This window comes from Hyperoodon ampullatus (genome assembly GCF_949752795.1).
Source record: "Hyperoodon ampullatus genome assembly, chromosome: 6".
NCBI lineage: Eukaryota > Metazoa > Chordata > Mammalia > Artiodactyla > Ziphiidae > Hyperoodon > Hyperoodon ampullatus.
Window position 1 is genome coordinate 115,520,325 of NC_136919.1, and position 24,552 is coordinate 115,544,876.

General features: G+C 44.7%; 1 protein-coding gene across 1 annotated transcript in view; it reads left to right on the forward strand.

Annotated features, from left to right (window-relative positions):
- Nucleotides 1-1,013: 1,013 nt before the first annotated feature.
- The window catches only part of DOCK5 (dedicator of cytokinesis 5), a gene marked incomplete at both ends in the record, with an annotated part of 208,018 nt that continues 184,479 nt past the window's right edge, over nucleotides 1,014-24,552 (forward strand). The window contains one exon of the mRNA XM_079706756.1: nucleotides 1,014-1,056. Coding sequence (XP_079562882.1) covers nucleotides 1,014-1,056 — 43 coding nt within the window. The remainder of the gene's footprint in view (nucleotides 1,057-24,552) is intronic.

A 24,552-nucleotide genomic window follows, 5' to 3' on the forward strand; every position in this document is an offset into this window, starting at 1 on the left:
AGCTGGGTCTGAACATCTTCAGCTGGGGAAGAGTCTGGGTGTTTCGGGAACACAGGATTTCCAAGTCAGGACTCTCTACATAATTTTCCCACAGAGGCTCCCCTCGGAAATTATTTGATACTTCTGAGGAGCCCGGCTCCCTTGCATGTGAGTTCTCTTTTTACCAGAAGACAAATGTTCCTGCTTTGAAGGCTATAAACGGTGGCCACAGGAGATCATGTCTGCCCTGGAGTCCGGCTTCCGGCTCTCGTGGTGTCAGCGAAAGCTCTAGGGGGTGAACGCAGTAGTCAACTGCTCATTCATTCAACAAATATTTATTGAGCGCCCGCTGAGTGCCAGGCACTGCGGGTGCCCCGGGGGCGAGAAACAACTCATCCCAGATCCTAGTTCCTTATTCACTCCTCCTAGTTCCCCCAGATGCTCCGGCGCGCGCGGTGGGAGCGGACCCCGCATCCTCGGCCGCCCCGCCTGGGGGTGCCCGGCGCCTCCAGCGCAGCCCTCCGGACACCCGCGGCGGGGAACCCGCCCCCCGGGATCCAAGGGGTTTAGTCTGGGTGGGGAAGGCGGGGAAAAAAGCAAAACACCAGAAGGAAAAAACTGTACCCCAGTCTGTGCTGGGGAACTGCTCCCGGGAAGTGCGCAAGGCGGAGCCGGCCCCGGCCGGGGAGAACGCGGAGTCCGGGGCGGGCCGGCGGGAGAGGCCGGGCGCCCGCGGGTCGGGGCGCGGAGGCGGCCTCGGCGGGCGGAGGGCGCGGCCGGCGGGAGGGGCCGGGGCGGCGCCGGGAGGGGCGCGCACGGCGGCGCGGCCGCCGGGCCCAGCAGGTGATCGCGGCCCGGGGCTGGAGCCGGAGCGGATCGCGGGCAGCACCGCGAGGAGACGGGGCGCGGGGCCGGGCGAAGTTTGGCGGAACATGGCGGAAGAGTCCGGGGCGCGCAGGAGCGCGGCGCGGTGGCAGCCGGAGCCCTGGGAGCTGTAGCCGCCGCCGCCGCTGCCGCGGGGCGAGGTCGCCGCCATGGCCCGCTGGATCCCGACCAAGAGGCAGAAGTACGGAGTTGGTGAGTGTTCGCCCCACCCCGCCCCCGACCCGGCCGCCGCCAAGTTCGCGGGAGCGGCCCTGCCCCGCGCAAAGTTGGGCGGCGGACGCCGGGCCATTCGGTGCCCGCCTGCCCGGGACCCGGCTCCGTCTCCTGCTGCCCGCGGGGGCGCCGAGAGGGTTCGGCTCCAGCTGCAGCCGTCCCGCCGAGCGGGCGGTGGGAGTCGGAGCCCTCTCCGGGAGCCCCGTGGGGGAAGTCATCCTGGGTTTGGGGAATCCGGGTGGCTAAAAGTGCAGTTGGGCTCCGGGACAGGCAGTCCTGCCCCGGAGCCCAAAGCTGCAGCGCTTTGCAGCGTAGAAACGTGCGAAGTGAGGGCGTTCGCCTGTGGTTCCTTTGGGGCACCCAGCTCTGGTGCTCGCCCCCCTCCTCCCTGTCCGTGTGGCTTCATTGAGTACTTTGTAACCAGCCGAGGCCGGCAGAACGCGAAGTCGGCTGGCTGCCCCAGTGCTTTCTGCCCTCCCTCTTCGTAGGTTCTCTCTGAAACCTAAAGAGAAGAGTTGGGGGTAGGAAGCCGCCGTCCCCTCGTTCCTCCCAGGCACTGGGATCCCGATAGCAGTTGTAAACTGATCGGGAAACTCAAGTTGTGGTGTGGAGGTGATGGAAGCGACAGGAAGTGTGTGGCGTGGGGACGGGGGTGGCTGGCCCCCGGGGCTGGTTGTGCGGACAGTCATCCCCTACCGGAGCGTGTATGGAGAGGATTTCAGACTGCCTTCTGAACTCCGACCCCGTCGTGGGATAAGATCGAGGACATTTTATTAAGAAAACTGTGACAGGTCCCATGCTAGGCACTTGGCATTCGTGACAGCGGTGCTGGAGGGCCCCCAGGATGTGTGGGGGAATTGCTTTTGTATTAGTTTCGATCCGAAACAGTGGACGAGCGGGTTTTGACCCAGGTGAAAACCCTTGGTCCTACTTTTTATCAAGGGGTGAGGTTGCTGAGGTCTTGTGGGAAGACTGCCACTTAGCGGGGCGATTACAGTGGTATTAGGCTTGGGTGCGATTCCCTAGTATAAACACAGTTGTGTGTGTTGAGAATTTTATCACTTCCTGTCAGGGTCATTCACTGGGCCTATTTGGAAGTTAGTCTTCGACTTCACTCCCATCCCGCCCCCATTTTTTTTTTCCTCACCTCAGCGGTTACTGGGGAGCGGTCCCTGAACCTGTTCTATGCTTTCTGAGGACTATGTCTGTTTCAGAGATGCTGTATCTTAACATCTCTAGGTGCTTTTCAACTCTGTAGTCAGTTACAAAAAACAAACCAACCATCTCACATTGATTACTTTTAGATTGTGATCCTTTATGTATATATGTATATGTGTGTGTATATAATAACATGCATGTAATTCCTTGTTTTCCCTCTGTTGCAAAAACTTTCTTTCCTTTAAATTTCTTTTAGAATCCTTGCACTCTAACTCAGAAATGGGTGCATGTTGTTACTTCTGCTCCAGACCATCCCCCTCATGAATTGGTCATGAAATTTCAGACAGGGGCTCCGCATCAGGTGCCAGTAGTTGTGGAAATGAGATGGAGTCAGTTTCTTTATTTGTGAGTGTTATTGGGTACTAACTCCTAAATTAAAGTAGATTTAGCAATACCTAATCAATAATTACTACTCACAAAAAAGTTATCAATTCTAATTTCGTTTAACAGGAGAAACGCTTTCCAAAACTATTATGACTTTGGTGTAGTTAATGCAAACATATCCGAAAAATGTGGGTCTTATTGCCATAGTCATAGGAACAAGGCTGGTATTTTCTCTTTTTAATTTCTCTTTTTTTTTTTTCCTGTTCTAGAGTCTGTTATTTATCATCAGACAAGAAAAGTGAATTGCATTTCCAAAGCATAGGTGGTAGCAAAATTGCCCCAGGATATAATTTGGGAAATTTATTTCACTAGACACAGTAGGTTCTGATTAATCTGGATTTGACACAAGGGCCCACTGTTAGGACAGATGAGCTGATGAGATCAAGGTCCATTGTTTATTCCTAAAACACATGGTTGTTCATATTACCTCCCTGCTTGGAAGCCTTCCTTGACCTACAGGGTAAAGTCTAAACTGAGCCCAGTTTTCAAGGTTCTGAGAATCCAGTTCAGTAATATCTTCACAAACCATATCTCTCACGGCTTCTTTCATCAACCCTCCGGCGCAGACACTGCGCTTCTCCCTGTTGTGCAATATACCATGGAGAGTCCCTCCTTTGGGACTTTGCTCCCCTGTTCAGAGTGCCCTCCCACCTCTGCATCCCACAGTCCGGCCTTTCACCCAGGCCTCAAAGCCCTACCCACTGCCTCCTTCAGATCTGCTGTTCCCCGGACCTCATAACCTTCACGCCTCTTCCTCACCATTCCTACATTTTATTACTTATCCTTTGGTTCAGTGAATCAGGAGGTTATGGTTTTGTATTCCTGTGACTCGAGAGGGATACCACTGTGGAGCATGCATCCAGTAACTGGTTGTCCTTGGCGTTGGGGTGGCGTTCTAAAGCGCCAACCTAATTTCTATGATGCTTTAGTGCAGTTGTTTTCCCCATTAGGTTTCAGCATCTCATTCACTCCAATATGACTTTTATGTTGTTCTGTTAGATGGATGGAGCGGGAGCCTTCAGTCTGTCTTTATCTTTGCAAGTAAAAAAAAAAAGAGATGTGCTGCTGAGAAAACAGGCATGGAGTAGGCAGACTTGCTTAAATACGATTGGGAAAACTGGCTTATTGGACTTATGGTGGGGGGGGATTATTGTCCTTTCTGAGGGTCTGCTGGACAGATTTCGTTTCTGGGTGAAGGAAACCATGTGATGGCCGTTTTGAAACATTTTAATGACTCACAGCTACTCTGCGTGAGGGTAGTGTTTGATCTGTTTGAATTGTGCTCGGTGAAGCTAGCTGTCTCTACTTATCTTGCTGCCACTATGCTAGATTTTTCTACAGGGACTGAAAGGCAGCCTGTCTGGGCTTTCTTAGTTCTTCAACTGTTGACTCAACCTCTAGCCTCAGGTGGGCTTAAATGACCTATTGTCGGTTATCTGGTAAGAGGACCACAGACTTGGTTCTTTCAACTTCTGTGCCATTAGTGCCCTGATGTGAAGTGCTGAGTGCTGAGGGCTGCCCCACAGCCATGGACAACTCTCTTCTTTCTCCCTTCATTTTTTTTTCTTGTTTTCTTTTCCTTTATTCTTTCTTTCATTTTGTGTGTATTAAGATATGAAGGTCGAAAACTTTTATTTAGATGTTAAGCAAGCATTAGTGATACATTTATCGAAACATTTCTTAAGTCTGTTCCCAAACAAGCTATTTTTATTAAGAACAGACCCAGATTATGTTGTTGATGGAGCCTTTGCAAAATCATTCATTAGGGTTTGGTGGCATTTGTCCTATATGTTTTTATATTGTGATAAAAGGTAGTTTGGGGGCATATTTGCTTCACTGTTAGCTTTTCGACTATTTCGCTGTGCTAGGCCCAGTTAGTCTAAGAGCATTTAACTTTGTAGATCCTCAACTGTTAGTGTAAAGACCAAAACCGGATTCTTGTAGTGCTTTGTTAATGCGCTGAGGTGTGCTGTGGGTCCCCATTCAGTTCTTCCTCACCACGGGCACCGTGTTCCATAGACTCTAGCTGGAGGGGTGGAATTTGGTCTCAGAGAGTGATTAGTTCAGTTCCCTTTTAAAGAGAGGAATTTGCTGCCTAAAGAGGTAAAGTGAATTGCTTACCATAAGTTGTTCTTACTTTTTCGGTTACATGAATGCCTTGGGCCAATCAGGTTAAATAAACCCTTAAGGTGGCCCCCTTTCTCAGAACAGTGTTCTTAATTGCATAAAGTCAAATACGAAGGACTGAAAATTGAAGCCACCTGTATTGAACTACAGCTGTCAAGATAGTTTTCAAAAATTTGTGATATTGTAATATATGTGCTTCTTTATGAATGCATAATAACTCCCATACTTCTGAATTAGTGATGAGCATATACAATTTTTCAAGATATCTGTAGTAACCATAGTATAGGAAAACGCCTGTGATTTCTTTAAAAAGTTTTAAAATTTTTTATTGGAGTAGACTTGATTTACAATATTGAGTTAGTTTCAGGTGCACAGTAAAGTGAATCAGCTATACCTATACATATATCCATTCTTTTTCAGATTCTTGTCCCGTATAGATTATTACAGAATACTGAATAGAGTTCCCTGTGCTATACAGTAGGTCCTTGTTAGTTTTCTATTTTATATATAGTAGTGTGTATTTGTTAATCCCAATCTCCTAATATATCACTTCCCCCTCAACGTTTCCCTTTTGATAGCCATAAGTTTGATTTCAAGATCTGTGAGTCCGTTTTTGTTTTGTAAAAAAGTTCATTTGTATCATTTTTTATTAGATTCCACATATAAGTGATATCATATGATATTTGTCTTTGTCTGACTTCACTTAGTATGATAATCTCTGTGTCCATCCATGTTGCTGCAAATGGCATTATTTCATTCTTTTTTATGGCTAATATCCCATTGTGTATATATACTACATCTTCTTTATCCATTCCTCTGTCGATGGACATTTAGGTTGCTTCCATGTCTTGGCTGTTGTAAATAGTGCTGCAATGAACATTGGGGTGCATGTATCCTTTCAAATTACTGTTTTCTCCAGATATATGCCCAAGAGTGGGATTGCTGAATCATATGGTAGTTCTATATTTAGTTTTTAAAGGAACCTCCATACTCTTCTCCATAATGTTTGTACCAGTTTACATTCCCACCAACAGCGTAGGAGAGTTTAATTTATTTTTTCATTGAAGTATAGTTGATTTACAGTGGTGTTAGTTTCAGGTGTATAGCAAAGTTATACGTATTTATAGCTTTTCTTTTTCAGATTCTTTTCCATTACAGCTTATTACAAGATATTGAATATAGTTCCCTGTGCTCTACAGTAGGCCCTTGCCGGTTATCTATTTTATATATGACACCTGTGATTTCAATTGAGGCAGCATCAGCAGTACACCTGTGGTTTATTGCCTCTGGTCATCATTGAAGTAAATGCTGAGTGTCAGAAAACAGAGATGTAGCTTTTTTCCCTTTTCAAGTCCATGGATCCTCTGAATTTGAACACAGATTAAGAATCCTTGGCTATGAAGATCACACAGCTAGTTACAGAACCAGTTAGTAACATGACCAAGCTAGATATTATGCAATTGTAATGAATTGAAGAAGTCCTTGCCCTAATACATTCATGTTCTAACAACATTGAGGCTGAGAATAAAAGGAATAGAGAATTAATATTTATTAGGCATTTACCTCATGAAAGGCACTGTTCTGAGCCCTTTATTTCAGTCTGTCCCAGGTACATGTGGGGCTCTTGGGAGACACTTTCAGGTGGCCCATTAGGTTAAAACTTTTTTGGTAATAATACTAAGATGTTATTGGCCTGTCTTTACTCTGTTCTGGTGTGAGTATACAGTATAGTTTCCCAGAGGCTACATTGAGTGTGATACTGGGACAGATTGAATGCAGAAGCAGGTATGAGAATCCAAAGGCCTTTTGTGAAGCCAGACATCAAAGAGATTTACAAATATGCAAAGCAATGCTGCTCTTCTAAGTGTTTTTGTTTGGAAAAGTAGTTTGATCTAAAGTGTATATATATATATATATATATATTACTAGCATGTATTGGGGTTTATTATGGTTACTTTAATTAATGAATAAGTATTTTTAAAATTTCTCAGATTGAATTTCTATTATGATAAATAGTGATAGATATAACCCACATAAGCAAAAACTCTTTGGAATTCTCAATAACTTTTCAGAGTGTTAAAGGGGTTCTGAGGCTCAAAGCTTTCAACACTGCTGCTTTACACATTATTTCATTAAATCATTGTGATAATGCTGTAATTCTCATATATTGTCTCCTTTCCAGATAAGAAAACTAAGGTTCATACAGGATAAATTTTTCATCCATATGCATATAATCTCACTCCTAAGCCAAAATTCAACTCCATATGTGTTTTCCAAACTTCAGTTCATCTGTCACCTTGATCTCTGCCATGTCCAGTGTTGACCTGAAACAAATAGACTGCCAGTTAGTTCTCCAGCAAAAAATGGATTTATTCAGAATCGGCAAAGAATTGCAATTCAGGGTTTGCAGCCCTCAGTGCATCTGCAAGCCACATGCAAATCCCTGCAACCAGGAGAGGACAACTCTTTTATAGAGGGGAAAAGGAAGTTGGGAGGGCTGTAGTAAACAAAGAGTCCATTGGAGGAATTGAGTGTTTGAAGTATAGTGGCTTTTCATTGGCTGAGTTGTGACAGGCTCCCACTGGCTGAGCTCTTGCCAGGCAAGTAGGGGAAGTCTTTCTTCCTGTTGGGCTCTGCTATCCTGTAGGGTGCCACGGCTTCCACTTCTGTCCTCCTGACTCTATTTTAATTGACGTTTCTGTTTCTGTATTAATTTTTACACCAGGTACCCTTGTGTAGCTGCTTCATGCTTATTGCCTTACCCATTTGCCTTCTCTGTTATTTTTTTGTCACTTCGTAAGTATTAGAGCTTAATTTCTTTATTTTTTTTAAGATAAAAATAAATATAAGTAAAAGTTCTGATACTTTATTCTTGAGTCCCAAAGGATTATCTTATATACTCACCTCTGGAGACTTACTTTTGAACGAACCATCTCTTTCTTCCCCATTGAATTTATTATTGTTTTAATTTTTATTTTATATTGGAGTATAGTTGATTTACCATGTTGCGTTAGTTTCAGGTGTACAGCAAAGTGATTCAGTTATACATATACATATATCCTTTCTTTTACGGTTATTTTCCCATATAGGTTGTTACAGAATGTTGAGCACAGTTCTCTGTGGTATGCAGTAGGTCCTTGTTGATTATCTATTTTATATAAAGTAGTGTGTATATGTTAATCCCAAAGTCCTAATTTATCCATCCCCCACTACTTTTCCTCTTTGGTTACCATAAGTTTGTTTTCTAAGTCTGTGAGTCTGTTTTGAAAGTAAGTTCATTTGTATCATTTTTTTTAGGTTCCACATATAAGTGGAATTTGTTATTTTTTGCTTACTATTTTCTTTATGTTGCCTGTTATTTTGTTTTTACTTAAAACTGATTGAAAAAGAAAACCTTACATTCCTACCATTAAAGGAGAACCAGCATCACTTGCTCCAGAAAGTGGCAACCTTAAAAATAAAGGCAACAAAAATAAAATAGCAGTATGTTGGATTCTGGCTCCATGCTGTTGGCCATCAAACCATTTTCTCCATTAAAGAGGGAGGAGGCTGGTGCCCAACTGAAACTTTCTCTTCGATATACTGTGGATTCTCGTTATTTGTGGTAGTTAATGTTCTGTAAAGTCCCCAAGAACACTGACTTGGCTAATATTTTACCATTGCTCCTAGGGGTAATACAAGGTCAGGTTCCTGTGAGCCTCTGGTCACATTTTCATCAGTTGATCAACATATAACCATATGTCATGTGTGTTTCTGTTTAAGGTTTAAAGACCTTAAACAGAAGGTTTACATCGCTGATTCACTAACATTGAACTCACGGCCCACAACACTATATGAAAACTCAAGCCTGAAGGAAGCTTATCTAACACATGCATTTTCTCTATAAGGTAAATCACAGCCTTTTGGGGCTTGGGAACACAACACAGCACTTCAGCATTATGCTTGGGGGCCATTTAAATAGCAAGAAAGCACAGAATAAGAAAAACATGGCACTAAAGTTAAGACCATGCAAAGGACTCTGGTTTACAGTATGAGCACTGAAACAAAAAGGCAGTGTCCCCTTGTCCAACCTCAGATGGGAACTTGCATGTCACATTTTGCCCCTCGGCACACGACTGGGAATGACCTCGAAAGCACCAGGAGTGTTGATTTGGGGGTGAAGTAAATTTTAGTGAGTGGGAGAATTCACAGATACCATAGAATCTGCGAATAATGAGGATCAACCTGTAGTTAGGTAAAAAAGAATTAAAAATGGAATAACATTCCTGTATTATTCAGGTGTCTGTTGGAATATCCCTCCTTAGAGCTTTCTGAGGACCCCAGCTAAAGACACTACTGTCTTTGCCCAAACCTCTCAGTGTCTCTCCTTTTCCCTAGTTGTCCTATTTGTTTATTTGTTTGTGTTTACTGTCTCTCTCCCACACTGGAATATAGAGTTATGAGGACAGGAACTTCATCCTTTTCATTAGTGTTCCCCCCTGCTCCCAGGATGGCACCTGGCACGTGGTCAGCACTCAGTAAATAAATGATGAAGGAATAAATGAATGCCGTTATCTACCTAAATTTGTCTTGTGTGCTGGAAGAGGAAATTTTTCCCCACGTTATGGAATATTTTGCCCTATGTGCACTTCCGATGAGATACAGTCAAAAGCAGTAAGAAGGATTTTCCTGGTGGTGCAGTGGTGAAGAATCCGCCTGCCAATGCAGGGAACACGGGTTCGATCCCTGGTCCGGGAGGATCCCACAGGCTGTGGAGCAACTAAGCCCGTGCGCCACAACTACTGAGCCTGTGCTCTAGAGCCTGCGAGCCACAACTACTGAAGCCCGTGCGCTTAGAGCCCGTGCTCCGCCAACAAGTAAAAGCCACTGCAATGAGAAGCCCGTGCACCGCAACAAAGAGTAGCCCCTGCTCACCACAACGAAGACCGTGCACCGCAACAAAGACCCAACACAGCCCTAAATAAATAAATAAAATTTAAAAATGCAATAAGAAAAGGAACATTTAAAGAATAGGTAAAAGAGATTTAATAACTGTTTAAGCAAAGGATTGTGTGAGCATCGTGGGGTGGGAAAGGAATTGAAATCCTAAATAATGCATTCTTGGGAAGGGAACAATGGTAATTTGCTGCTCTTCCTTTTAATTTCTTCATTATTTGTGGAGGCTTCCTGGAGGAAGATGTGTTGTAGGATTGGCTAAATGGAAAGAAAAGACTTGACCACGGTGGTGAATAGGGTTTAGGAGGTTCTGACTCATTGGATTAGTGCGTTGAGCACGAGTTGGAAAGGAACAGTGCAATTTAATGGAAGAAACAAGGCATTTAAATTCATCCGTTACTTCCCATTACCCAAAAGGAGTTGAGATGCCTTACGGTAAGCACATCTATACTGTACGCAGGGTAATTAAACAAAAAATATGAGATCACAAGTAACGTGGAGAAGAAAAGTAATTTAGAGTACTGGCAAGGGGCTTTGAAGCAAAGGTAGTAGTTACTCAAAATTTAGTCTGTCCAGATTTACAGAAGGCTTTTTGTAGTGGTCCTGTCTGCCCTCATGTTAGCTGAAACTTAATTTGTGCTTCCTCCTCATCTAAGTTTTCAGAAACAAACCAGTGGGGTTTGAGGATAAGGAATCAAATCTCATTACAATGATTTTTTTCCATAAAGGAAAAAATTTCCAACTTCTAGTTTTTTCTCCAGGAATACCCAATATAATAACACAATAACTTTATACATATAAAATATTTTAGTACTGTCAAAAGAATAAGAAGAGGAATATGGGTCAAAATCTCTTATAACTCATTTCAGTTCTTCAAAATGAGTTGTAATAGAATAGAATTATAATAGAATTTGACCCCTATCTATGGGCCACGAACTTGAGTATGGTCACATAGTTTGTTTTTCACTAAATATTTAAAAGGAGGGAAAAATAGTTTTCTCCCTCATCAAACAGGTAAAATCACCTATGAAATGTCCGCTGTGTGTGGACATTGAAGGCTATGATAAATCCTTTGGGAGTCCTTTGACCTTGGTTTATAAGTATTAGCTTCCAGCATACCTCAGGAATAATAGAGTTTTAGTTTTAAGCTTAAAAAAGTGCTTTTGAGATCAGGCTAAGAAATGCTTTTGAGGCAGAGATTTGGGTGAGCAAAAGCAGAGGTTGCTTGTGTTAAATTTAATTTTTCCAAGTGATGTCCAGGTCACGTCTTCTCAGAGCCTGGGCTGGCCGTCAGCTCACTCAAACGATTGTCTGAACTGCTGGCAGCCAGTTCCTAAGCAAGAGACAAAAAGTGATCTTTGTCTTTTAACAAACCTCTGTGCCATTGCGTCCACTTTTCTGGGTTGTGCCATTTTCTCTTACATTTCCACGCTCCCCATGGGACTAGAAGACCCCCAAGACGCCCTCTAAGAATCTTAGTTGTCTACGTTTTGTCTTTTTTTTTTTTTTTTTTTTGCGGTACGCGGGCCTCTCACTGTTGTGGCCTCTCCCGTTGCGGAGCACAGGCTCCGGACGTGCAGGCTCAGCGGCCGTGGTTCACGGGCCCAGCCACTCCGCGGCATGTGGGATCTTCCCGGACTGGGGCACGAACCCGTGTCCCCTGCATTGGCAGGCGGACTCTCAACCACTGCGCCACCAGGCAAACCCCTACTTTTTGTCTTTTAAAACAACTTGATACTGTATAGCTCAGGGAACCATACTCAATATCTTGTAATAGCCTATAATGGAAGAGAATGTAAAAAAAAGGATATATATATGTATAACTGAATCAGTTTACTGTACAGCTGAAACTAACACAACATTGTAAATCAACTGTATTTCAATAAAAATTAAAAAAAAAAAAACAAAAAACTCGAGGGAAGGAAACTGCAGCAGAGATTGACTCCCTCCTGCAAATAGCTCTTTGCTGACTCACCCAAGGTGAATGCATCCCCCTGACTGGTTTGTTACCTGTGTACCTGTGGCAGGATGTGTTGTCTTTTATTTGTGCTTTCTGTGAGCCTGGAACCAGAGGGCTCTCACTCCCCAGGCTTCCTGCCAGAGACCAGTTATAAGAATAAGTCATAGAAATCTAACTTCTTTGCCCTTTTGTGTCTAGAATCATAAAAGATTAAGAGCTAGATTCTATATGTATCACCTCTTGGCTAACACTTTATTTTATTGGAAAAATATGCCCCAGAGGCATAAAATGACTTCAGCAAAATCCCAGAGCTAGTAGCAAATGTCTTGCTTGTCTTAACTTGTCTTCTAGCTCCTTCCTTTTTCTTCATAACTCTGGAGAAAGCAAGTTTCTTTATCATGTCTACTTAAGGTTCTGAAGAGTAAGTCCTCGCCACACAGGAGGAAGGCTGTGTTATCCCTGGGTTTTTTCCAGGTGGAGGTTTTGTTATAAATAAGATCCAGCTATTAAATCATCTCCCCCCATTTTTTCTGAGATATAATTGACATATAACATTCTGTTTGTTTCAGGTGTACAGTATCATTATTTGATATTCGTTTATATTGTGAAATGATCACACAGTAACTCTGGTTAGCATCAATCACCCCACACAGTTACAAATGACTTTTTTTTTTGATGAGAACTTCAAAAATCTACTCTCTTAGTAGCTTTCAAATATACAGTACAGTATTATGAACTGTAGTCAGCATGCTGTCCATCACATTCCCAGGACTTATTTATCGTATAACTGGAAGTTTGTACCTTTTGACCACATTCACCAATCTCTCCTCCCCCAACCCCGCGTCCACCTGGCAACCACCAGTCTGTTCTCTGTATTTATGTTGTTGTTTTTAGATTGCACATACGAGTAATATTATAGAGTATTTGTCTTTCATTCTCTGACTTATTTCACTAAGCACAGCGACCTCAAGGTCCACTGATGTCATTGCAAATGGCAGGATTTCCTTGGTTTTTATGGGTATTCCATATTTTTGGGTTAATGTTTTTGTTTCCTTCAGGTAAATGCCCAGAAGCGGAATTGCTCGATCATATGATAGTTCTATTTTTTCTTTCTTTTTTTTTTTTTTTTTGCGGTACGCGGGCCTCTCACTGTTGTGGCCTCTCCCGTTGTGGAGCACAGGCTCTGGACGCGCAGGCTCAGCGGCCATGGTTCACAGGCCCAGCCGCTCTGCGGCATGTGGGATCTTCCTGGACCGGGGCACGAACCCGTGTCCCCAGCATCGGCAGGCGGACTCTCAACCACTGCACCACCAGGGAAGCCCGATAGTTCTATTTTTGATTTTTTTGAGAAACCTCCATACTGTTCTCCATAGTGGCTGCACCAATTTACATTCCCACCAGCAGTGCACAGGGGCTCTCTTTTCTCCACACCCTCGCCAATGATTGTTATCTCTTGTCTTTTTGACAGGCCATTCTGACAGGTGTGAGGTGATATCTCATTTGTGGTTTTGATTTGCATTTCCCTGATGACTAGTGATGTTGAGCATCTTTTCATGTATCTTTTGGCCATCTGTATGTCTTCTTTGAAAAAATGTCTATTCAGATTCTCTGCCCACTTTTCGATTGGATTGTTTGGGGTTTTTTTGTTTTTGATATTGAATTGTATGAGTTCTTTACCTATTTTGGACATTAACCCCTTATCAGATGTATGATTTAAGAATATTTTCTTCCTTTCGGTTGGTTGCCTTTTCATTTTGTTGATGGTTTCTTTTGCCTAGCGCCTTCCCCTTTTGAAGCGTTCTGGGGAGGGAGTGTGTTCAGAGGTTTGAGGCTGCAAAGTGGAAGTCATGCCGTGCATTCTATGGTGGTCACAGTGTCTCAGGCTGGCGGCGGGCCCCATGTCTTTGGTCCTCAGCACTGTGGTGTTGACATGTCAGTCACAAAATCAATAAATAGCGCGACATTCTCACGATGTTACAGGCATGTTTGAGAACAAGTGTTACTGTGGTTTACAAGGTGCTGATGGGCGAAGGGAGGACTGTGTATTGATCATAAGGGATTATAATTATAGTGCCGACCTGGAAGTGAAAGCCCATTGGCGTTCTTTTAGACTTGTGTTTTTGTTTGTTTGTTTGTTTTTTTGCGGTACGCGGTCCTCTCACTGTTGTGGCCTCTCCCGTTGCGGAGCACAGGCTCCGGACGCGCAGGCTCAGCGGCCATGGCTCACGGGCCCAGCCGCTCCGTGGCATGTGGGATCTTCCCGGACCAGGGCACGAACCTATGTCCCCTGCATCGGCAGGCGGACTCTCAACCACTGCGTCACCAGGGAAGCCCTAGACTTGTGTTTCGCACAAAATGGTGATGCTTTATTCTGAACACTTGACCTGGGAGCAGGTTGGGTAGGGCTCCTTGGCCTGACTGCCCTGAGCTTTGAGCTTCCTTCAGACCAGGTGCAGATAGCGGGTGCCCTTGCTCTTTACTGTGTTAAGCAGAGGAGCCTGCGCCTCAGAGCGTGACAGCATGATTCACTTTGGTTCGTTTCCATTTCTTAGGTCCTGAGGCACAGTGTCTGTGAATTACATGGTTATATACATATTTTTCAGTCAGTGGATACTAGAAGCATAGTTAAACATTTATTGGTTTTTTAAATAAATTTATTTGTTTATTTTATTTATTTATTTGGCTGCGTTGGGTCTTTGTTGCTGTGCATGGGCTTTCTCTAGTTGCGGCGAGACAGGGCTACTCTTTGTTGCAGTGTGTGGGCTTCTCATTGTGGTGGCTTCTCTTGTTGTGGAGCACGGGCTCTAGGCGCACGGGCTTCAGTAGTTGTGGCACATGGACTAAGTAGTTGTGGCGCGCAGGCTCAGTAGCTGTGGCGCACGGGCTTAGCTGCTCTGCGGCAGGTGGGATGTGGGATCTTCCCGGACCAGGGATCAAACCCGTGTCCCCTGCATTGGCAGGCGGATTCTTAACCACTGCGCCACCAGGGAAGCCCACATTTATTGGTTTTTTAAAAGGGATCCTAAGGCTCAAAGATGTTGGGAACTTTGGTATAATTGAAGTTCTAATGTGCTGGGTCTTTTTTTAAAAATTATTTATTTATTTGTTTATTTATGGCTGCATTGGGTCTTTGTTGCTGTGTGTGGGCTTTCTTTAGTTGCGGTGAGCGGGGGACCACTCTTCATTGCGGTGTGAGGGCTTCAGTAGTTGTGGCACACGGGCCCAGCAGTTGCGGCTCGCGGGCTCCAGAGCGCAGGCTCAAAAGCTGTGGCGCACGGGCTCAGTTGCTCCGTGGCATGTGGGATCTTCGAGACCAGGGCTCGAACCTGTGTCCCCTGCCCTGGCAGGAGGATTCCCAACCACTGCGCCACCAGGGAAGCCCCTGTACTAGGTCTTATAATAATACTGTGTGCGCAGTTCACCGTGATCTGAAAATCCAATTAAAATTGGTACAACCTCTGTCAAATATTGATTTAAAAATGCACACACCTTTTGATTTAGCGACTCCATTTCTATGAGTTTGTCCTACAGATATACTAACACATGTGAGCAATGGTATACGGACAGGATTATTCATGACAGCATTCTTTATAGTAAAGACGTGAAAACAGCTTAAATGGGAATCAGTTGGGCATGGGTTGTTACTTACGAAACATGCATACAATGGAACACCATACAGCCATTAAAAATAATCAGACTCAGTGACAGAGTGTCTGCTAAAGATGACAGTGGCATGCAGTGATTAAAGGCTGATCTCTTCAAAAAGTGGTGCTTAGTTGGTTATCTATATTGAAAAAATGTACTGGACTTCTACTTAATGCCATATAAAGAATTGATTCCAAATGTCTGAAAGGTAAAACAGTGAAAGCTTTCAGAAAAAAAAAAAAGCATAAGAGAACATCTTGACCTTGGAGTAGGCAGAGATTTCTTAAAGGGACACAAAAAACACTAACTTTAAAAGAAAAACAAATTATCCTGAGTCATATTAAAATTAAGAACTTCTATTCACTGAAAGACATCCTTAAGAAGAGATTAAAAAGACAACCCACAGAGTAGAAAGAAGACAGTCCCAATACACATATCTAACCTATTGTGAATATGTGAAGAAATATTAATCAATAAGAGAAAACAATAACCCAATAGAAAAATGGGAAAAAGACTTGAATAGGCATTTCACAAAAAATGATAATCCAAAGTCCAATAAATATTTGGAAAGGTGTTGATCTCCATTTGTCTTCACAGAGATGCAAATCAAACATAGTGCTAGACAACTACTACCCCACCAGAAGGGCTAAATTGGGGGGGGGAAAAACCCCACAAAAACCCAGAAATTCCAACTGTTGGCAGGATGTGTGGCAATAGGGAGCCTCATGCGCTGGTGGGAGTGTAAACTGATGCAACCACTTTGTTTTGTTTTGTTTTTTAATTTATTTTGTTTTTGGCTGCGTTGGGTCTTCATTGCTGTGCGCAGGCTTTTCTCTGGTTGCGGCGAGCGGGGGCTACTCTTTGTTGCGGTGCGCGGGCTTCTCACTGCGGTGGCTTCTCTTGTGGAGCACGGGCTCTAGGCATGTGGGCTTCAGTAGTTGTGGCACGTGGGCTCAGTAGTTGTGGCTCACAGGCTCTAGAGCGCAGGTTCAGTAGTTGTGGTGCACGGACTTAGTTGTTCCGTGGCATGTGGGATCTTCCCGGACCAGGGCTGGAACCCGTGTCCCTTGCATTGGCAGATTCCTAACCACTGTGCCACCAGGGAAGCCCCCTTCCTGTATTCTTTTTTTTTTTTTTTTTTTGCGATACGTGGGCCTCTCACTGCTGTGGCCTCTCCCGCCGCGGAGCACAGTCTCTGGACGCACAGGCCCAGCGGCCATGGCTCATGGGCTGAGCCGCTCCGCAGCACGTGGGATCCTCCCAGACCAGGGCAAGAACCCGTGTCCCCTGCATCGGCAGGCGGACCCCCAACCACTGTGCCACCAGGGAAGCCCCCTTCCTGTATTCTTGATGACCATCCGTAATTGAATACACTTTGCTTTCTACAATTCAGTTAATTACTTACGACACATTCTTTCTCTCTGCTTATCATCAAAACCAAATCCAAGATTTTGCTTCAGTTAAGGGCAAAATGGAATTTTCATGTTTATACCAGTCTCATCTCTTTATAATCCTAAAATTTAAAACTCGTGGAATCACATCTCATTTTGATTTGCTGGTTGTTTTTAGGATCTAAATGGCTATTTTATGGTGGGTAAAATCTCAGGCTTTGACTCCTCTATCTGTTTGAAGACAATAAAATATGATGCCACAGTCCTATTTTGTTAAGGTAATGGACATCCTGGTGCGGACACAAAACTTGGTCTTATGTTATATAAAATGAAGTATTTCGCTAATGAAACAGAACATGTTTTTGTGTGTGTGTGTGTTTGTGTGTGTGTATGTATGTATAATTTCTGTAGTCTAACAGCATCACTAATATGACATGCCTTAAAAAAAGGAAATCGTGTTTTGAGCTACTGAAGAAGATTGAGATGCATATGTTGATTTGCTCGGGGACACAGGGTAAGCTGACATCAGAACCAAGGTTACTGTTTACAGTCCTGCAGACCATAGTTTGTGCCCTGTGGCCAAGCCATGCTTAAAATTAGAATCATCAAGGTAGAGGCAAAAGCCGTTTGCTACAGAGTGAAGTTTTGGAGAGCAGCTTCTAGTGGTTTGGAATTTCGAAGTCCAAGCCTCCTAACTTTTATTACTCTTTGCGTTTGTGAAATCATAAAAGGCTCTCAGCCAAGTGAGGAGGTAGGAATAAGATTAGCACACTTCCTGGTGCAGTGGGCAGTACGTAATCATTATCTGAAAGTTCCCTAGGCGGGAGCCTGCCCGACAGTAGGCTGGCCTGGCACTCAGGTGCCCTTGTTTGCAGAGCAGGCTTGGTTCCTAAGTAGGGAAGGTTGGTTTGCGCTGAGCCCATCCTCAGAGGTCCAGACTAGATTCTAGTATTTCCAATTTCAAAGCCCCTAAGGCTGGACCTGGCCTGGGCTTGCAAGAATCTCCATGGAACATGTTTGAATTCCTAGGGGTCTCTGGGTGATGGGACTTTTGTCTCTGTTCCTATCCTTTTTTTTTTTTTTTGGATATTTATTTTTACTATTATTTTTCTTTGGCCGTGCCACACAGCTTGCGGGATCTTAGTTCCCCGACCAGGGATTGAACCCGGGCCACAGTAGTGAAAGCACTAAGTCTTCATCCTGGACTGCCAGAGTGGGACATGTACTTTTAGGTAGCACTCTCTTACTGGCTTAGAATAGTCTGGGGTCCTAAGAGGTATAAATAAATAATAAATTCACACCTAACGAACTGGACTCATTAACATGGAGGTTTTGACTCAGGCCAACTGGAATTTGAATATGCACTCCCTATGACTTTTCTCTGAGCACATGTTATGTTCCAGGGGCCCATGGGGTGGTTATTATATAAGATAAGGAATCTATAGAAGATCCATGGAGTGGACAGGGCTTCAGACCGGCTGGTTGCCTTCGCTTTGGCCTGACAGAGTGCCACAATATACGTCATCTCCAGCCTCGTGAACTCAGAGACATTTGTGACCAGTAGCCCTAGGCCAGCCATTTCTGGTCCTACCACACAGATGATCATAGAATCTGAAAATAGGAATCCAATGAAGACAGAATCCTGAATGACTGTCTTGTGGGCCCGTAGCCTTCCTTAAAGAAGACTGGTAGCTACTTCAGTTGAAGAGTTGTCTGCATTAGAATACTCTGGAATCAGTTTTCTTTTTCTTTTCTTTTTAAAGTGTTTATATAATGATTTAGAGACCTAATGTACTATTTTTAAAATATTTATTTATTTGGCTAGGCTGGGTCTTAGTTGTGGCACATGGGATCTTCGTTGTGGCATGTGGGAGCTTTTGTAGTTGTGGCATGTGGGATCTTTTGTAGTTGTGGCATGCAGACTCTTAGTTGTGGCATGCAGACTCTTAGTTGTGGCATGCAGGATCTTCTTTGCGGCATGTGGGATCTAGTTCCCAGACCAGGGATGCAACCTGGGCCCCCCTGCATTGGGGGCGCGGAGTCTTACCCACTGGACCACCAGGAAAGTCCCTGGAATCATTTTTCAAGAACCTTGCATGCCCTGAGAGAGGCTGGTTCCTGCTTCATCTTTTGCAACGTGAGGATTGTCACTCAAGCTTGTTTTCAAACTACTTGATAGCTTCAGGGAGGTCTCTTTGTAAGCTCACAAATTCAGAAATGCTTTTGAGCCTGTAGAAGAATTCTTTTCATGTTTGAGCTCTGGTCTAAGCCAAGAGCCTTGGAAATTTTGAATCTGTCTCTTATTTCCTTTCCTGAATTAGATATGCGCCTGCTCACTCAGTTCAGATGTGACAACATGGCTTATTTCAGAAGCAAATGGCCCACTCCTTGAAGCACACCATAATCCCATCACCTTTCTCTCTGGACATTTTGATTCTGATTTAAAGCTGATTTTATTTATTTATTTATTTATTTATTTTTAATTAATTAATTAATTTATGGCTAGACCAGGTCTTCGTTGCAGCATGCGGGATCTTTAGTTGCGGCATGCGGGATCTTTAGTTGCGGCATGCATGCGGGATCTAGTTCCCTGACCAGGGATCAAACCCGGTTCCCCTGCATTGGGAGCATGGAGTCTTACGCCTTGGACCACCAGGGAGGTCCCTAAAGCTGATTTTAGACCAGGAAAACAGCCCCTCATTTGTTGCTCAAAGGACTAAATTTTTAAGGATCAAATCAGAGTGTGTTAGGGAGGACATCTGGACAGGTGAACTTTTGCTTTCATTTGTTTTCTTTGTTCCCCTCTTTACTTCTAGATGGATTTCTTTTAGATCCCAGGGGGCAAAATTCCACGTTGAGGAGGCTTTAGCTACCAGTTATAAAGTCTTAGGAAAGTACAGCATTTCTGTGGTCCTATCTTCCTAAAACCACTCCTATCAAGAAAAGACAGGGCTTCCCTGGTGGCGCAGTGGTTGAGGGTCCGCCTGCCGATGCAGGGGACACGGGTTCATGCCCCGGTCCGGGAAGATCCCCATGCTGCGGAGTGGCTGGGCCCGTGAGCCATGGCCGCTGAGCCTGCGCGTCCGGAGCCTGTGCTCCACAACGGGAGAAGCCACAACAGTGAGAATCCTGCGTAACGCAAAAAAAAAAAAAAAAAAAAAAAAAAGACAGATGGAGGAAATATAGATGATATCTAAAACGAAACATGTGTTCTGCCATAATATGTCTTTATCTTCTCTTGCTTTTATCAGCAGCCTTGAGTGGCAGGGTTTTATACTTGGGGAAGATTAGAGAGCTTGTTTTCTTGCTGAAGTGGTCACCCTACCATGTTCTTTTGTCTGCCTTAGTTCTGAGAATTTTTTTTTTAAACTAGTTTTCACACCATGTGTTTGGATTAAGCTTCAGGAATTATCCATTTCACAAAAGCCACTTGTTTTTTATATTCTAGGACATTAGGGTTTGGAGGGATGATGGGTGGAATGAAGTGAACCGAGAGGTACTGAAACCAGGATTAGGAAGCTGGGTTTGTGTTTCAGTGTCTGTTACAGACACAGTCAAGTGACTTGCCTCTCTTTAGCTTAGTTTTTCCATCTGTAAACTAGAGGTAATATTTTCTTTTCTTTTTTTTTTTTAATTTATTTATTTCTTGGCCGTGCCGTGCCGTGCGGCTTGTGGGATCTTAGTTCCCCAACCAGGGATCGAACCCGTGCCCCCTGCAGTGGAAGCATGGAGTCGTAACCACTAGACTGCCAGGGAAAACCTGAGATAATATTTTCTACCTTCCAAATTCTCAGAGTGTGAAGAATTTTCAATTTTTGAATACCTCTGCAAATTAAGCCTTGCTGGTAAGGCCACATTGATGGACCCCAGAATGCCAGGATACAAAGTTGACACGCCATTGAACTTTCTGCCTGAAGACTTACTCAGGAGGTTTTGTCCAGAAAAAGTTTTGGGGCAAAGAAGCCCATTTCTTCCTGGTCTTTTTCTTCACATGCCAGTTGTAATCTGATAGTTTTCCTTCTGACTTCTTGGCAGCTTTTATATACTCTTCAGGCTGTTACGTGATCCATGACATGACGAACTAATGTTCTCCACTTGACAGTGAACTTGTGATCTTTTTCATCTGGTTCCTAGTTCTGAGATTTTTTCCCCCTAATGCTCCCAGTCATTTTTCCCAAAGGCTTAAAGGGAGACGGGGGTTGAATGTGGTTTGAAGTGTGACTCTGATGTTGTCAGATCAAAGTCTAATCCCCATGTTTAATCCCTGACTTTTCCCTTCTCTTACAGGAGTTTGGATCTAGCGAACATAATTCACAGAACATAATTCACATACACGCCAGATCCACGCCTTTAGCCACCTGCCAGACTTGAATCCTCTTGTTGCTGATTCGGTTGTCAGGGCTCAGATCTGTTGGGGGAACTCGTGGGTTAGCAGGCCTGGAATTTCAAGTGGCAGACTTGTGGAAATAAGTGTTCTGTATTCGTTCACCATGTGCCGACCAGGTAGCTAAGTGAGGAGATGGTATATGGTTGGCTCTTGGAAGGATCCAGAGAAAAGGACATAGATCCCCTTCTTGGGAAGTTTAAAATGAATTAAAGGACTCAAAGTATGAAGCCAGAAATAACTATAGTAAAAGGCTGGGGCCTCCCTGGTGGCGCAGTGGTTGGGAGTCCACCTGCCGATGCAGGGGACATGGGTTCGTGCCCCGGTCTGGGAGGGTCCCACATGCCGCGGAGCGGCTGGGCCCGTGAGCCATGGCCGCGGAGCCTGTGCTCCGCAAAGGGAGAGGCCACGACAGTGAGAGGCCCGCGTACCGCAAAAAAAAAAAAAAAGAAAAGAAAAAAGGCTGAACATGAAAAGGGGTGCAGAGAAGTACACTTTGGGCTCCAGGAGTTCAGAGAAGCAGAGGTTGTTCTAATAGAGGGAAATGGGTAGGCTTCAGGGAAGAAGTTGAACTTGACAGAGGTGGGCATTGCCATTTGGGAAGGCTGCCATGTGACGTAGCATGAGCGCTGGCTGCAAGGCAGGTCCTTGTAGCAGGTGGAGGATGAGGAAGCCGTCCATTCCGGCTGCAGCGAAGGCTGGCTGAAGAGAAGAGGGAAATGACGTGGATTATGCCAGATTGTTGGGAAGCCTTATTTACCTTGATTTTGTTTTTCTTCCTCTTTAACCATTTAATGCTGCAGAGGTGTGCTGGCAAATTGAGCTCTCTAGGAAAACCAATAAAATCCGCAATTTTTGTGGCATTTGCCAACGTCTGCGGTGTAAATACTCCCACCGTGGCCAATTTCCAGTTACCGGTGAATGAGCAAAGAGCTCTCAGAATTCTTGAAAATGTAACATTTGGCTCTCACATGCCAGTCCAAGCACACTGTTGACCAGCCTGGTTTAGTGCCTGTGTGACAGTCATTCCGGTACCAGTCCGGGCACAGCCCCTGCAGAAGACCTGCGGAAGGCCGAGGTAGTCAAGTTTTACTCAGTATCCAACTCCCACGGCCACGCTCATTGGTGCCTGGGTGCGCCCACTGCCTCAGGGAGGCCTTTCCATAGTCTGGACGATGACGTAGATCTTGGCCCAAAGAAATAAGTAGAAACAATCAGATTCCCTGTCTTGGGAATTCAAATGAAGGAATCCCAGGAAATGTTTTGCCCCAGAGGCGACAGCTAAAAGGATGTCATTTGAGAGAGTTGGATCCATGGCAGACTGAAGTCACATGGCAGCCAAAGTTATGAATGAAAAAACCATATGGAAACTGAGGAAGCTGATGGATAGGAGGAAACAGGTGTGGAAGGAAACCCTCCAGCCGGCTGGAGGGTGGAGGCAGGGGGGCATCCAGGCCCTGGAACTGTCCTTGCTCTCAGCAGCTTTCCAACTCCAGGTCTAAAACAGACCTTTTCCAGGGGTAACTTGAGAGGGTCTCTGTTCCTTGCAGTGCAGTGACCTAACGGGAAAAGTTTCTATGGCACCTCACAGTACCTTGCAGGGCTTTCGTGGATACAGCACATCTCTCCAGGGTAGCGGACAGATCATGTGCTTCTGACTGAGCTTACAGTACGCCCTTGCCCTGTGTTTCTTTGCACGCCCTCCCTCCCTGCACTCCTCCCAAACGGCTTGTGGATTTTTTTTTTTTTTTCATTCCAGCAGGGCTGGTTTAGAAGCCACGATGTTGAAAGACTAGCCAGTGGGACATGTGAGGGGGGTGATATTTCATTGGCACTCACCATTATAGAAAATCATGAGAAAATTGGAGCCATTAGCAGTAGGGAAGGAAAAGGAGTTCTTTCTTTGCTGAGGGCGTCTGGTGAGTGAGGGTATGTGACCATGCCCTGTACTGCCTTGCATGAAATGCCATTTGAAAGAGGCTTAGGGCAGTTTTGAGCCATCTGATGTCCTCACTACACGCAAATTTGTGAATAATGAAATTGTTAGGAAGGGGAAGGCATGCTTCAGTGTTTTTGCCCAGAGGCTTAGTCGTGAGCGTAGTTACTCTGAGAGGCCAGTGGTCCAGAATGGCAGTCTGGCGTGGGGAGGGACAGGTCCTCTCTGTCTATGGGAGCATCTCATGGGGGACTGGGGGCAGAGGGAGGAGGACCGCTTGGGAATCAACAAACGTGGATTCTTCTTAGAACTCTGTCACTAACCGGCTGTTTGACCTTATGTAAGTTGCTCCTTTGAGGGTGCCTCCGTTTCCTCTTACGTAATGAAAGATTTTGCCTAGAGAGTTTTAACTTTTCGTTTGGGAAATCAGGCTTCTTTGAAACTCCATGGAGAGCTGTGGATCCTTTCCACAGAAAATTGTGCTTATGCACGCGGACAAACTTTCACAGTTTTAGGGAGTTTATACATCTTCAAGGACTCCTGGACTCCAGATTAAGAAGAGCTCTTGCATTGGATGATGTCCGAGCTTTTTTCCTATCTGCAAAAATGCCTTTTTCTAAGACTTTGGATCCCGGAAGGGACCCGGAAAGTCAGCTACGCCTCCTCCTTTCTGTCACGAGAGACAAGACTCCCCTGAAACACTTCAAACAGAAAAAGACTTAAACAGCAGGGGAAGCTTGTCTGTTTTCCTTGAAGAATCCATAACCTTGACATGTGTGTTCTAAGGGAAAGAAACACACAGTACATTTAAAGTATATGTAATATAATGTCAGTTAGTGTTAAGGGCCATGAGAATTTTGGTAAAGGACTGTGATACCATAAAGAATGGTGGGGGGCCGGGGTGAGTACTCTAGTTTAGTGAGGGCAGTCAGAGGTCACTTCTCTCAGGAGGTGACATTTGGGAAGAGATCTGAATACAGGTAGAAAGGAGGACTTCCCTGGTGGTCCAGTGGTTAAGACTCCATGCTCCCAACACAGGGGGCCCCGGGTTCGATCCCTGGTTGGGGAAGATCCCGCATGACATGTGGCATGGCCAAGAAAAAAAAAAAAGGAAAGGAGCCAGTACCCAGGGCCAGTGTGGCTGGAGCTGAATGAGCAAAGGGGGCCAGGAGGGAGTGGTAGGGGCTAGGTCGGGGGGCTTGGCAGAGTTCGGGTGTGGGTAGTTCTGTGCCCACTTGGAAAACAACTGGAAATATCTTGAACGACATCTCGTAATAATGGGTTGTTCATTAAGCCGTCCATTCATTGGATACATTTTGTTCATTACCCACAAAGTGCAAGGCCGTGAGCTGTTGAATAAGACAGTGGTCCTCAGACCTGGTGTGTGTCAGTAGCACCTGGACAGCTTTCTGAAGATAAAGGTTCTGGAGCACCAAGACCAGACTCTCTAGGGAGTGAAGCCCAGGCCCCTGCTGTGTTTTGTTTCAAAAACTTC